We start from the raw sequence: 12,053 nt of genomic DNA on the forward strand, positions 1-12,053 counted from the left end.
TCCTTGGATCTCTTCCATCCCTTGGACATGTGGTTCACATCCTTTTTACGAGCTGACTGAGCACCCTATTGTACACTTACCACCCACGTTTCCAGGAAAAGAGCCTCCTAAATTTGTGAGTCTAACAAGATGCTGTGATTTATCTGGATACACAGGTATAATTACCACAGGATGAAGATATTTAAACATTTTTAGAAGATGAGAAAAGGAGGAAAGGTTCAAAAAATCCTCCTGCTCATTATGCTTCAATTCTTGTTTACATCTTAGTATTAAAGTGTTGGTATTATAATTTCCTGTGTTTGGAAGGAGGTCAGATATGAACAACACTTGTAACAAGGAAGAGGATCAGAAATGAGAGGCGCTGCATGGGGAGGTAATAACCACAGCTCTATAATTCAGGGGTCTTGTGTGTTGTGAAAGAGAAGACTTACTGCTGATTTTTTGTTGGTTTTGAATGATTTATAACATTTTACTTGTGGCAGAGTGTTGCAATCTATGTTGTCATGGAAATTCTATTGAATTTATAGTTCCATTTATCCAAAACGATTTTCCAGACTTCATTTCATGGTGAATCATATGGCTGTTACTCGGGGTACAAAGCAATTGCAAAAAAGTTTCATGTTATGGAAAGCATAAACACTGAAACCGTTATTTTCATATTACGGAAATACAAATGAATGCAACATACAGCTTTCTAGCATCAAATATGCCTTCATTGTGTAATGACTCAGTGTATATACATGAGATGGATTTTCTTGTTTGGGATGGGAGCACGCCTAAGGGCTATTTGTTTCTAGCAGTAGAAATCGGGGAAGTTTTTGGTTTGCCAAGGTACTTCTCTCTTAACATTCAGGACTTAACACTCAAGATACTGAGTGATATGGCCGCGATCCAGCAATGCGTTGAAGCCCAGGGCAACCCTACGAGCATCGTGTTGCCTCGCTGTTCCTACTGGGCTGTTACTGGACCGCTCACAGGTTTCAACACTGTTCGGAGTTAAGGGCAGAACGTGCAACAACTACGAACTTTCGGGTTGAAAATGAGTATGAAATAGCTTAGTCTCGAGTTACAACACAGATACACCTACTGCATTGTTTGTAGACAACAAAGCAATAATTAATGTTTAGTATTAAAAAAGATTAAAGGGAAATTTACTATACTTCTAAGGTATGCGAATGTCTAAATTGAGTTAAATTCTGTTATTTCACTTGTATGATCTTTGCTTTTCCTGTTGTTTCAACTCCTTCCATTTTTTTCAGCCTAACATTGTATTCATTATCAAGTTGCAATTACTTCAGGGCAAAGACCCTGTCTGACTCTTTGTTTTCCAATTTACCCAGCACACTTTTAGGCACTGTAAAACACTAAGTTATGACATTCAAAATACATCTCTGTACCTGCCTAACTACAGTTAAAAATTCACGGATGAATAATAGACTAGGCAGGAAAAACATGCCATTATCTGCTCCTGTTCAACTTTCTCTTTGAAAAAGAATGCAGTATACTCTATGTTATTACATCAAGCTCTAGTAGGAGAACTGGAAAACATCACGATTCGCTCTTCCCCCCCGCCTTTTCTAAGCAGATTTAGAATATGTTATAAATGATAAGTTTCATGGGTTTTTTAAAGAGAATATAATGAGAAGTCAAACGTCAGTCTGTATTGTCCCAGTGTACATCTCACACTCCAGTAAACACACAGACCACAGGACAGTTGTTCTGAATTTTCAGTGCTGCAGTGAAGATTACATTATGTCTGTAGAAAATTTTTATTCCAGCCAAATGGATCACATCATCCAGTTTGCTACAAATCTATGCACATATTTAAAGCAGCAGTAAGTTACATACGGGCTTTCAATTAAGAAAAACCATGTATGATTCATAATCTTAGCACAGAATTTGTTTTTGTGCGAGAGGTTTTAAATCCAGCTGTAAAAGTGGCTGAGAAGAATTTATTCTTACAATACAAGCAGCAAAGGTACTAATTAAGAATTAGTATATTCGGTGATTAACTCCATCGTTTAAAGCAAACATTTCAAAATTTTTGTTTCGCCACTTTGCAAAGATTTGCAATCTACCTGAAATGCCTGTGTGTTTTGCTCCTCTGAAAATAGTCTCTAAAGCAGTACATAATAAACCATATATCTGTTGCCTCTGCGTCTTGCCGCCTGATTCATCAAAAAATTGGCTGGCCTATAAAACCTTTTTTTTTTTTTTTTTTTAAGCTTTAAATTGCATGGTAGTCCTTGGATTGCTGGAAGGAAATGAGCGGAAAGCTAATTCTGATGATCTTTTCCCTTCCACCAGAATTCCTGATACTATTGAATATTCTGTACTTCACATCTGTGACAGCACAATGAGCCTTTGTTCGTTTTTTAATCTAAAGAGAAATCTGCTGTAGGAGGTTGCACAGGGTGATAGCAGTCTCAATTAGTCTCTTAAAAGTCTCAATTATTTATTTTTAAAATACTTGGCATCTGTCTATGGAAAATGTACTTGCTTGGTTTCCAGTCTCTTAGAATTGCTTTGAACTCGCTTACATCTTCTGGGATCTATCAAATGCTCATTGTGGCTTTTCTCTCATAAGTGCTGAATGGGTTTAGCCATGATAGTCTGTATTGGATGTAAACTTTCTGTCTTTGTAGTGGGGTAATAAGAGCAAAAAGATGTCATGCACAGGAATGGTGATTTCTGTCTGGATGTCTGTCTTGCCAAGCAGAGGAGCATCTGAGCGGAGAGCTGGAGCCTTTTATTTGTGGCAGAGAGAAGTAATTCATTTGAATTAGGCTCAGTTTTTGCAAGCCAGTGACATTTCATAAAAAGGGTTTAGTCATTCAGAGGCAATTGTACTTAATAAAATCAGAACTGATCTCTGGTGGGCAGTATTTCTCAGTAATACACATGCACATTTTGGACAGCCTGTGCTTACAAGATCAGCGTGGTAGCAGCCCAGTTTTGACTCAAAATCTCCTAAGCATGGAGCAGGGCCTGACATTTTGCCAGCTCTGGAGAACAGCAGATTTCTGTAGAGGCTGGAAGAACACGGTTGAAGAAAGGTGTTTCTGCAGAGCGTAGGTTGACCCAGAGGAAGAGGGGATTGCCTGCCCCATGGCATGGTGGAGGGCTGTGGTAGCTGGTGGGAACATGGAGGCAAAGATGTTCCAGGCTGGGGAATTACTCAGGAGTTCGATGTATGTGGTGTATTCATTTGTGTAAGCATTGACAGCTGGAAAAAGGCCTGGAGTGCTTGGAAACTGTAACGGTTGGGCACTGGATCTTCCTGGACGGAATAGACTAGGAAACATGGCATGGTTTTGTAGGGTGACTGGCAATTACCTCCTGGGTTATGGCAGAGTGAGGGTTTTCTCTCTAATCCTCTGTTTTAAGGCACTTGTAACATTCTGAAGATTTTCCCCTTCAGTGAGATTTTTTCAGGCTTAATCTGTGCTGTACAGCAAATCTCTCTCAAGTTTGAGTGAAAGCAATTCTGCTCTCTTAGAGTGTGAAGAGTGTCAAAGCACAAAGTTTTTCCATTCAAAGCAAACTCTTGCCCTCTCCCTGCCTTGGTAGAGCTCTGTAGCTGCAGTAGTTGTTGGTAGCATTTTAGGTTGGAGTGTCTTGCTGCAAGAAAAGTGCCTTTGTGTCGCTAGGGATGGTTTGTCTCCGTCTTATCAAAATGCTGAAAATTTCGAGTTGCTTGGACACTACGTGTTTTTTATAATAGATCTTTACAAGATACATGCAAGCATAGTGCTGTGTTGCACATCTGAAGTTAAGGAAGTCCGCGTAAGCCTTTCCCAGCCTCGTTAGTTGTAACGGGGCTAGATGTGAAAGACTTATCAACCTAGTATATCGTGCCGCGGAGAACAAGACTCGTATGCCCTCTGAGACCTATGCCACTGGGAAGGCTATTGGGGCACTGTCAGCAAGGATGTGTGGAACAGAGCATTCTGACTGCAGACAGTGTCACGCTGCAGAAACTACGAAGGGTATTTCGTGCTTTCCCACTGCCAAGGGATTCAGAGCCTTTAATCTTTTTTTTCTTTAAATTTTGGAAAATAGAAGCTATTGTGAAGTCACGTGCAAAAATGTGCAAGAAAATGATTGCTTATGGTGCTGAAATCAGGCAGTGCCGCAATTCAGGTTGGATGTGCAAGCTTGGATGATGCTCCATTCTGCATTTCACAAATAGCGTAAGATCCGAATTTTGTTTAGCTTAAATGCCCCTTTGTTGCAGTCTGTACTTCTGCTTTGTATGTACCAGGCAGAGACAGCAAGAAGTCATTTATATGCAAAATGCACCATATATTGTATATACTAATTATATAACAAGGAGTAATAATGAAAATTTTTAGCGTGTTTAGGCCACTTAAGTATGCGGCAAAATTAATTTTATGGTTAACTGTCTTATTCCTGATTTGTACATAAAGAACATTATGCGATCCATAGAAAATATTAAATTAAATATGTACTGATAAATGCATTCAAGATTATGTATATTATGTATAAAAGAACAAAAATACGTTACGTACATTTACATTTTATGGTAAATTGGGGAAAACAGATGAGACTGTATTATGGAAAAGAACAATATGTGATCACATAATTAGAAAATTGTCATAATACTAATGCTCAGCAGTGTCCAGGTGTGGTTTTATGAGCAGCCTGAACCATGCAGCTTTGAGGATGTAACTTTCCATCTTCTTAACATTGTTTTTGCAGTGTATGCGTGTGTAAATTATATAATAGCAATTCCTGGGAGATTCTACTCCTAAAATGTTCCTTCTAGCTGTATGAACACATAAGGAAGCTACTCTATGACAGATGACGATAATTTTTCATACCAGACAGTTCCCCTTGACTTGATGGATGCAGAGAGAGGAACCACGCTCTCTGGAAAAACACCAGGGAGCAGTGGTAAAATGTTTCAATGTGTATGGTAATCAAGGCAGAGTGTGGTTCTTGATTAGTCTGTGAAATTGCACTGCTGAGACGAGGGATCTGAATTAAGCACTTTTTTACCAAGGCCCTTTGCACTGCTATCCAAAAGTGTATTGTAAAAATTAAATTCCTTAAAATGCCATGAGCAAAATTGATCCAAAATGATTTTGACATATGCTGAACTCACTCAGTGATACTTTTCTTCATAAACTCCTGTGAGGACTATATAGTGAAGTGTTTTATATAAGGTATACCTAATTTTAGGCTTCATTTTAAAGGGGAGTAAATTGTAATTTGTGAGTGTTTTGTGAGCTTTGTCTGTGCCAGCTAAATTGAAGTTTAAGCAATTCTACCTGAAACAAACTGTTTCTAATTTCTACATCAATGAATGGCTCCACCTCGGTCTACATTTGTTCAAAGCACGAGTTGTCAGAACCTGGAGGCACCACCAACTTTGTGAGATATTGCCAGCATCTGTGCGTGCTGTGAATACACTGGGAATAGGAAGGCCAAAATAGGGGAAGAAAATTGCTTTCAAATTTTATGAAGCTAGAGTTGAGTGCCAGACAATTTTTTCATTTTTTGTGAGCCATTTGGAGTGTGGTCTTATTTTATCCTCCTGCTGAAAAAAGTATCTCTACCTGTGAAAAGACTGATCTTCATCTTGGCCTTTTCTCTATATGGTGATGTTTTATTAGATGTATAGGTACTTGGCCAGTGTTATACATTACAGCCAATATATACAGTCAGAAGCCTAGGAATCAGTAAATATGAGTAGGAACATACCTGAGCAAGATAAAAGGGTATCATCTCATCTGGCAATATACAAAATTTCAGAATATGGGAAAAATACTTGCATTTGTGAATATGGTAGGATTTGTCATGCAGCACAATCTTGGAAAACCCCAAACAGCCCCAAACAAGTTATCGGTGCCAGCAGAGCATTTGCCTGCAGACAGACTTGCAGGAGGGAGCGATGGTCAGACTGGCAGTGTGTCGGGAGGTGTGGACAGGCTCAGCTAGACCTGACGTCTCCATTTAACTATGCACCATGTGGCTATTTCTTATCACCTAGTAATGCTGTGAAAAGCCTGAATAGGTCAGGTGACAGGCAGCAGAGAAGCAGGAGTGGATGCACAGGTTCAGGCAAGAGGCCAGTGGCAGAGAAGCCTCATGTGTCCGTTCGTTTCATAGGGAGGAACAGATTTTTTTGCCGCAGTCAATGTGCACGAGTGAACATACTCGTTGGCCGACCGTCCTGTAGTAGTGTTGCTCCCAGAGATGTGCCGGTGCTGGTTCGGATTGTGAAATCCATCAGTGAGGATCCCTGAATGGCCCCAAGAGCGACCACGGCAAAGTCCAGTTCTTGTGAAATCCATCGGTGAGGATCCCTGAATGGCCCCAAGAGCGACCACGGCAAAGTCCAGTTCTTGTGAAATCCATCGGTGAGGATCCCTGAATGGCCCCAAGAGCAACCACGGCAAAGTCCAGTTCTTGTGAAATCCATCGGTGAGGATCCCTGAATGGCCCCAAGAGCAACCACGGCAAAGTCCAGTTCTTGTGCTTGGCTGTTACCATCAGGCACATGTTTTTAATTTGCAATGTGTAGAGCACACGTACAATAAATGTTACCAATACTGAATTTACTCTATGAAAATGTACACACCTGCATGGTGTAATGTTGAGAAGGGAGCGTTGTATATTTTGGATGTAAACCAGATCCTTTGGAGCAAGTCATAGCTGATACAGATGGACTAACACTAGGGGCTGCTTTGGGAATGGAGAGGTTGAGCAACTGCTGGAGAAGCAGCAGTGTGTAAGGACGGCTGCAGAAGTGGGAGCTCAGCTAATTCAGTAAATGGAACAAGAACCATACAGGAAATTAAGCAAGTAACGCCCACAGCCTCTCTGAGTTGCCCTTATTCATGGCTTGTGTGTAGTGACATGGGATTGTTCAACAGCAGAGCATAGGAAGGAAGCTATTTCTCGGTCCTGCTATATTCGCATATCTCGGCTGTTTGCTGTTTTGGGATAATCATTGTTCTCACCTACTTTCACTTTGGGTTTGCCTAATTATTAATATTTATAATTTGTCCTAAAATGACATCAAAATATCTGGTTTTGTCTCACTGATACTTTGAGTACTAATGCTTTGGAAATAAAAGTCATGAAATCTAACTGAAGTCAGGGAGAAGTCTGACCCTAACTGATAGTCCTGAATATCAGAGGCTCATAAAAATGCATTGCTACAGAGACAGACTTTTATCTTACAAATTGCTTTAGGAGTAAAGGAATAACACTAAACGTTGAAATCCTTTTCAAAAATTCTCTATGGTTTTTGAGATAAATATGTTTAGCACGTTTAACAGAGCAGGAGATGAGCCTGCAGTGAGCAAAGAAATGAAGAGATCCTGGCAGAAAGCACAAAGTTTACCATCTAAACAGACTGGCCATACTGTTTATCCTTGGGTCTGTTATTAAAATGCATTGCATTGACTCTGTTCCCTGGTTACTGTCCCAGTAGGGCAGTCATGCTATTAATCAAGGTGCTAGTTAAACAGTATTGTTCAGCAGAATTCCTTTATCTCAGGTTCATAACACTGGGTTTACGTACGATGTGTATGCGTTACCTCATTTGAAAGCTGTATGAATCAACACTAATGTGATTTTGTTGTTGTTATTAATTTTTTACAGATGCAGATTTACTTCTACAATCCTGATGACTTTGACAGTTTTCGAACAGCAGTTCTAGAAAACAGACTAGTAGGAGCCATGGCCGTGTTTTTTCAAGTAAGTTTAAGCAAGGACTATATCCATAAACCAAAGCATTCACCAAGTACTATTTAATTCATTGAATTGTTTCAAGCTTAATGGATGCATCTGTTTTCTTGTTCCCACCTGTCTAAGTGAAAGATATTTCATATTGTCTAAGTGTGATTTAAAATGTAAATAAGTATATTTAGAAACGTAATGAAAAAATTTGCATGAATTGTTCTGATTTTATAGCTACTTTACAGATGCAGATTGGAGAACACATTTATCATGGAACTTCCTTCGCTGCTGAAGTACATTGCTGGGGTCCCTGGAATACTAACAAACTGACGTGAACTGGTTCTGTTTAGAGAAAACTTAAAATTCAGACGTAGCTTGAGAGAAGATTAATCAATAAGTTTCATCAATCTTATCTGTAGCAGCTTCTTCTAAATTGTCATAGTAACAAGTTCTTGAACAGACCAGGTTTCCGAATGAGTGAATTTACGCATCCCCTTTTCTAAAACGCATCCTCAGGAGCGTGACTGCTTGGTTAGCTCATTTGTTGGTTCGGCATGCTCGAGAACTGTGGCATGGGGTAGAGCCTGCTGCTTGCAATGGGGCAGGTCAAGCGACGTGGCAGTGGCGTTCAGCAATGTGGGCCTTCTGTCATATTGCGTCAGAAATGGAGTTTTTCCTTTGACTCAAGGGTGAATTGAACAGGGGGAGTTGGAGCAACTCCATACCACCAGGCTGTCACAAGCAGAGAAGTGGCTAATGAAGACTTTGAAATATCTCAAGGTGTTGCTTTTTCAAAAGAGAGGAAAGGAGGGAGGGAAGAGCAAGGCAAAATGCCGGTCCTCTGTGAGGTTTCACAGTAGTTTTTACTGTGGAAGAAAATGTTATCTTTGTGAAGTCAAATAGAAAAGAATATGCAAGTACCCATATGTAAATACCTCCCTTTTTCTTATGATGTTAGAATGACAAGCCTGACTCTCCTGTTCAAATTAAGTAAGGTTGTCTTTTTCCATGTCACTGATTTTGATCAAATGCTTTGATAAGGAGAAAAGGACAGATCCTTGTATTGCATAAATTGCTGTAGCTCTGCTGACATCAGGCTAGTGGGAGTAGGCATGTTAAATTCATCACTGCTGAATTCTGAGCACTTCTGTGGCATTTCATGTTAGGGTAAAGTTGGTGGAGCTGCGATAATTTACAGCGGCATAGCAGGATGATTCCCCAGACTTCTTCATCTTGATGTGCTGTGGGAAGGATTTGGGCAAATTGAATTTGGCCTTACAAGACAGAAGTTTAGAAACAAAACAACCAAAGGCACTGTTGCTTGATTTATACCACAGTGAAGAGCTGCACATTACGTGCGTGTGCCGTGTCAGAAGGAGCATGTGTTACGCCATGGTGGGCAATACATGTTGTGGCATCATGAGCCTGGAATTTAATTGCTAAATTACCCTGATGTGCCTCATATAAGCCATGTGAAGCATTGCCCCATGTTGCACCATTTCTTAGTCTGTATATGACATTTATTCCAAGAACCCTGTTTTTAGAGGATCTTAACAATTATAGTGGGACTGTGTTTTGTATTCCCCACCTGCAAAGCCAGGTGCTGCACTTATTGCGAGTCCCACTTTGCACGATTCCGAGGGGGCCATTAAACTCACTAAAAATAACCTAAAAATAGTCTGTAATGCTGTTAAAAAACCACCATCTTTGATTGTAAGAGACCTCAGGCTCTTTAAGACCACAACCGAGTGTTGCGGTCCCCTCAGGGAAGCAGAAATCTATACTTTTCATCATTTCTAGCCCTGCAGGCCACAGGACAGTAGGCTGTAAAGTCTGGATGATGGTGCAGCTGCGCGGGCTCCTGTGCTCCAGGAGCCATGAAATCTGAAGCCGTTACTGATAAACAGTCTCTGATCTCTTCCAGAGAGTGGGGGTAAGATAATGCTTTGGCAAAGTGACGCAGGGACAGCCTGTTTTGCGGCTGCAAGGAAATGGTTTTCTTTCTTTGGTATTTTTTTCCTTGCCTTTGGGTGGAAATGATAAATCAGCGGCATGCCATTAAATTTCTGAGTGTACCAGGTCTTCCTTCTGGGTAGCTCTGCTCCGAGACAGAAAGCTGCCAAGGAAGATTTGTAGAGCCTTAACTCGCCATTCCGGAAGGGCGTGTGCTGAATCCTGGTCTGTCTCGAAGGACTTCAGAGTGGCAACTGCTATTTTGGCCATCAGGAGGGTTTTCCAGAGTTTGTCCCATAGAACTTGAGTTTTTGTACATAGGGTTATTAATTGATGGTGATAATCCTTTGCAGATCCATACTGTGTTTGACCAAGGTGCCATTTTAGTTCCCTCAGCTGCGTATTGTGTGCTGGAGCTGGTGAATCATGACTGGGAAAAACCTTTACAGGCAGTTTAGTTCAGAAATACTTGGTGTTCCTTTAGCCTTGCTCCCCAGGACGCCACGCGGATAAGCTTACCGTGGCTAGTATTTCGTGCAACTAATTTAAAAGCTGTCTTTTAAAACTGATTCTTAGTAACGTTTGAATGAGATGTCTCTAAGATGTCCATGGCCGCATTCTGATTGGCAGCTTTGACTATTCAAGTACTAATTTTATAGTTTGCTATTTTCCAGAGCTGTAGTCCCAGCTCTAACTCATTTATCTAGAACACAGCTTTTAAAAATGGTAGAAATAGAGGTCATGCTGTTTTTTACAAATACATTAGAAAACTGAATAGTGCATGCTTTTCTGTGTAAATATTTTAACACAGAAATTACTGGATAGATTTGCCATTAAGTCAAGACTTGAATTTTTGCTAATGTGTTAATGCTGTGTTGGAATGAATGTGTACTGCACTGGCTGAATTTATAGTCTGGCAGGTGTTTTTTGTTTGACTGATGTTCACAAATGTTCCTTTGAAAATCAGGTTCTCCAGTGAGTGAACATTATACTGAACTATATAATTATTGGTGAAACATTAAATAATTAAGAACCCTCTTTCCTCCTTTTTAAATAATTTAACTTGGACTATATAAGAATTTTCCTTATTGAATTCACTGTTTCAGGGGCAATTTCCAGGTAAAGTACATTGGTTCTCAACTTGGATAATTGAAGCACTTGGAACTTCGTTGTGATTGCTAATTAAATCTGTGCTATTCCCATTGATTTCATTGTAAACTCTGTTGATAACTTCTATTTCAGTTTGCATGCTGCAGGTCAGTTGACCTGACAAATAAAAAAAAAATTACTAGTTAAAATCAGGAAACAATTCTTGCATATACAAACTGCTATAATTGCTCACCTCTGTATTTCATTGTGGATAGACACTCAGGGGGTCTTGCATAAAATAGCACTGTGGGGACTCTGCAGCAGGTATTCTCAATTTGCAAATGAGATGGGCTGGCCTGAAATCTCTAGATGGGCTCTGAAAGCTGATTTTTGCATTGGAGTACAAGTTGTAAAGTGAACAGGTATGTTGAGGAAAAGGGTCCCATGATACTTTTCTGACCATAGCATCACTTCAAGCATCGTGCTGGGGACTATTGTACGTACAGGGGAGTGCCGCTGAAAATTCCTGCAGACTTTTGTTCTGTATCTTTGTATTTGGGGCAGAACGAGGTGCCTCACTTTGCAAAAACCAAACAGCCATGGTGTTTCCTTCAAGATCCTCTCTTGTCCTCACTGAGGCCACAGTGAGTGTAATAGAGGAGCAAAGTGACTTAGGAACCTCTGATCTTTTCAGTTCAAATTATTTTAAAAGCTATTCGGCTGGAACGAGCTGAAAAGGGAAGAAGGGAACTCCGGCCTACTGGTGTCAGGTATAATGGTTATTAAAGCCCATTAAATGTGCTTCCCTGAGGGTGGGGGAATCAATGGGAAAAATGGCTTTTTTCTTAAAGTGGGAATGTCTGTGGAAAAAAGTCAGTACGTTTCAAGAGGGAGGGGGGATCAGAGTATGAAACAGCAATGTGAGTCAAAAAGCTCTTGGTTTTTTTTGTTGTTAAAGAAAACTCACTTGTTATTTTAGCAAAAATCCAAATCTTCTGGAGACGAATGAGGTAATGCCAATGATTTCTCTTTGCCTTCTGACAAGTTTTTCAGGAGGAAAAAAATACGGCCATTCCTGTCAGTATTGGGGTTACTTGATGTTTCTCAAAGGGAAACCAGTGCTAGTGGAAGCCGTTTAACTTCACATATCCATTACCTCCCACCAACAGTATCCTCTTGGTGTGCAGTAAAGGCTTCTGGATTTGCAAACAGTAACACCGCGGTGGCGGGGCCGTCTGCGGGGGCTCGCTGCTTTGAGGACCTCTCAAAAGTTGCCTGTGGCCGCGCGTTGAGCCCCA

At 40.5% G+C, this 12,053-nt stretch overlaps 1 protein-coding gene across 1 annotated transcript in view; it reads left to right on the plus strand.

Annotated features, from left to right (window-relative positions):
- The window catches only part of PTPRG (protein tyrosine phosphatase receptor type G), a 417,051-nt gene that overhangs the window by 269,445 nt on the left and 135,553 nt on the right, over positions 1–12,053 (plus strand). The window contains exon 5 of the mRNA XM_075714254.1: positions 7,636–7,731. Coding sequence (XP_075570369.1) covers positions 7,636–7,731 — 96 coding nt within the window. The remainder of the gene's footprint in view (positions 1–7,635; positions 7,732–12,053) is intronic.

This window comes from Pelecanus crispus, chromosome 7 (genome assembly GCF_030463565.1).
Source record: "Pelecanus crispus isolate bPelCri1 chromosome 7, bPelCri1.pri, whole genome shotgun sequence".
NCBI classification, from domain to species: domain Eukaryota; kingdom Metazoa; phylum Chordata; class Aves; order Pelecaniformes; family Pelecanidae; genus Pelecanus; species Pelecanus crispus.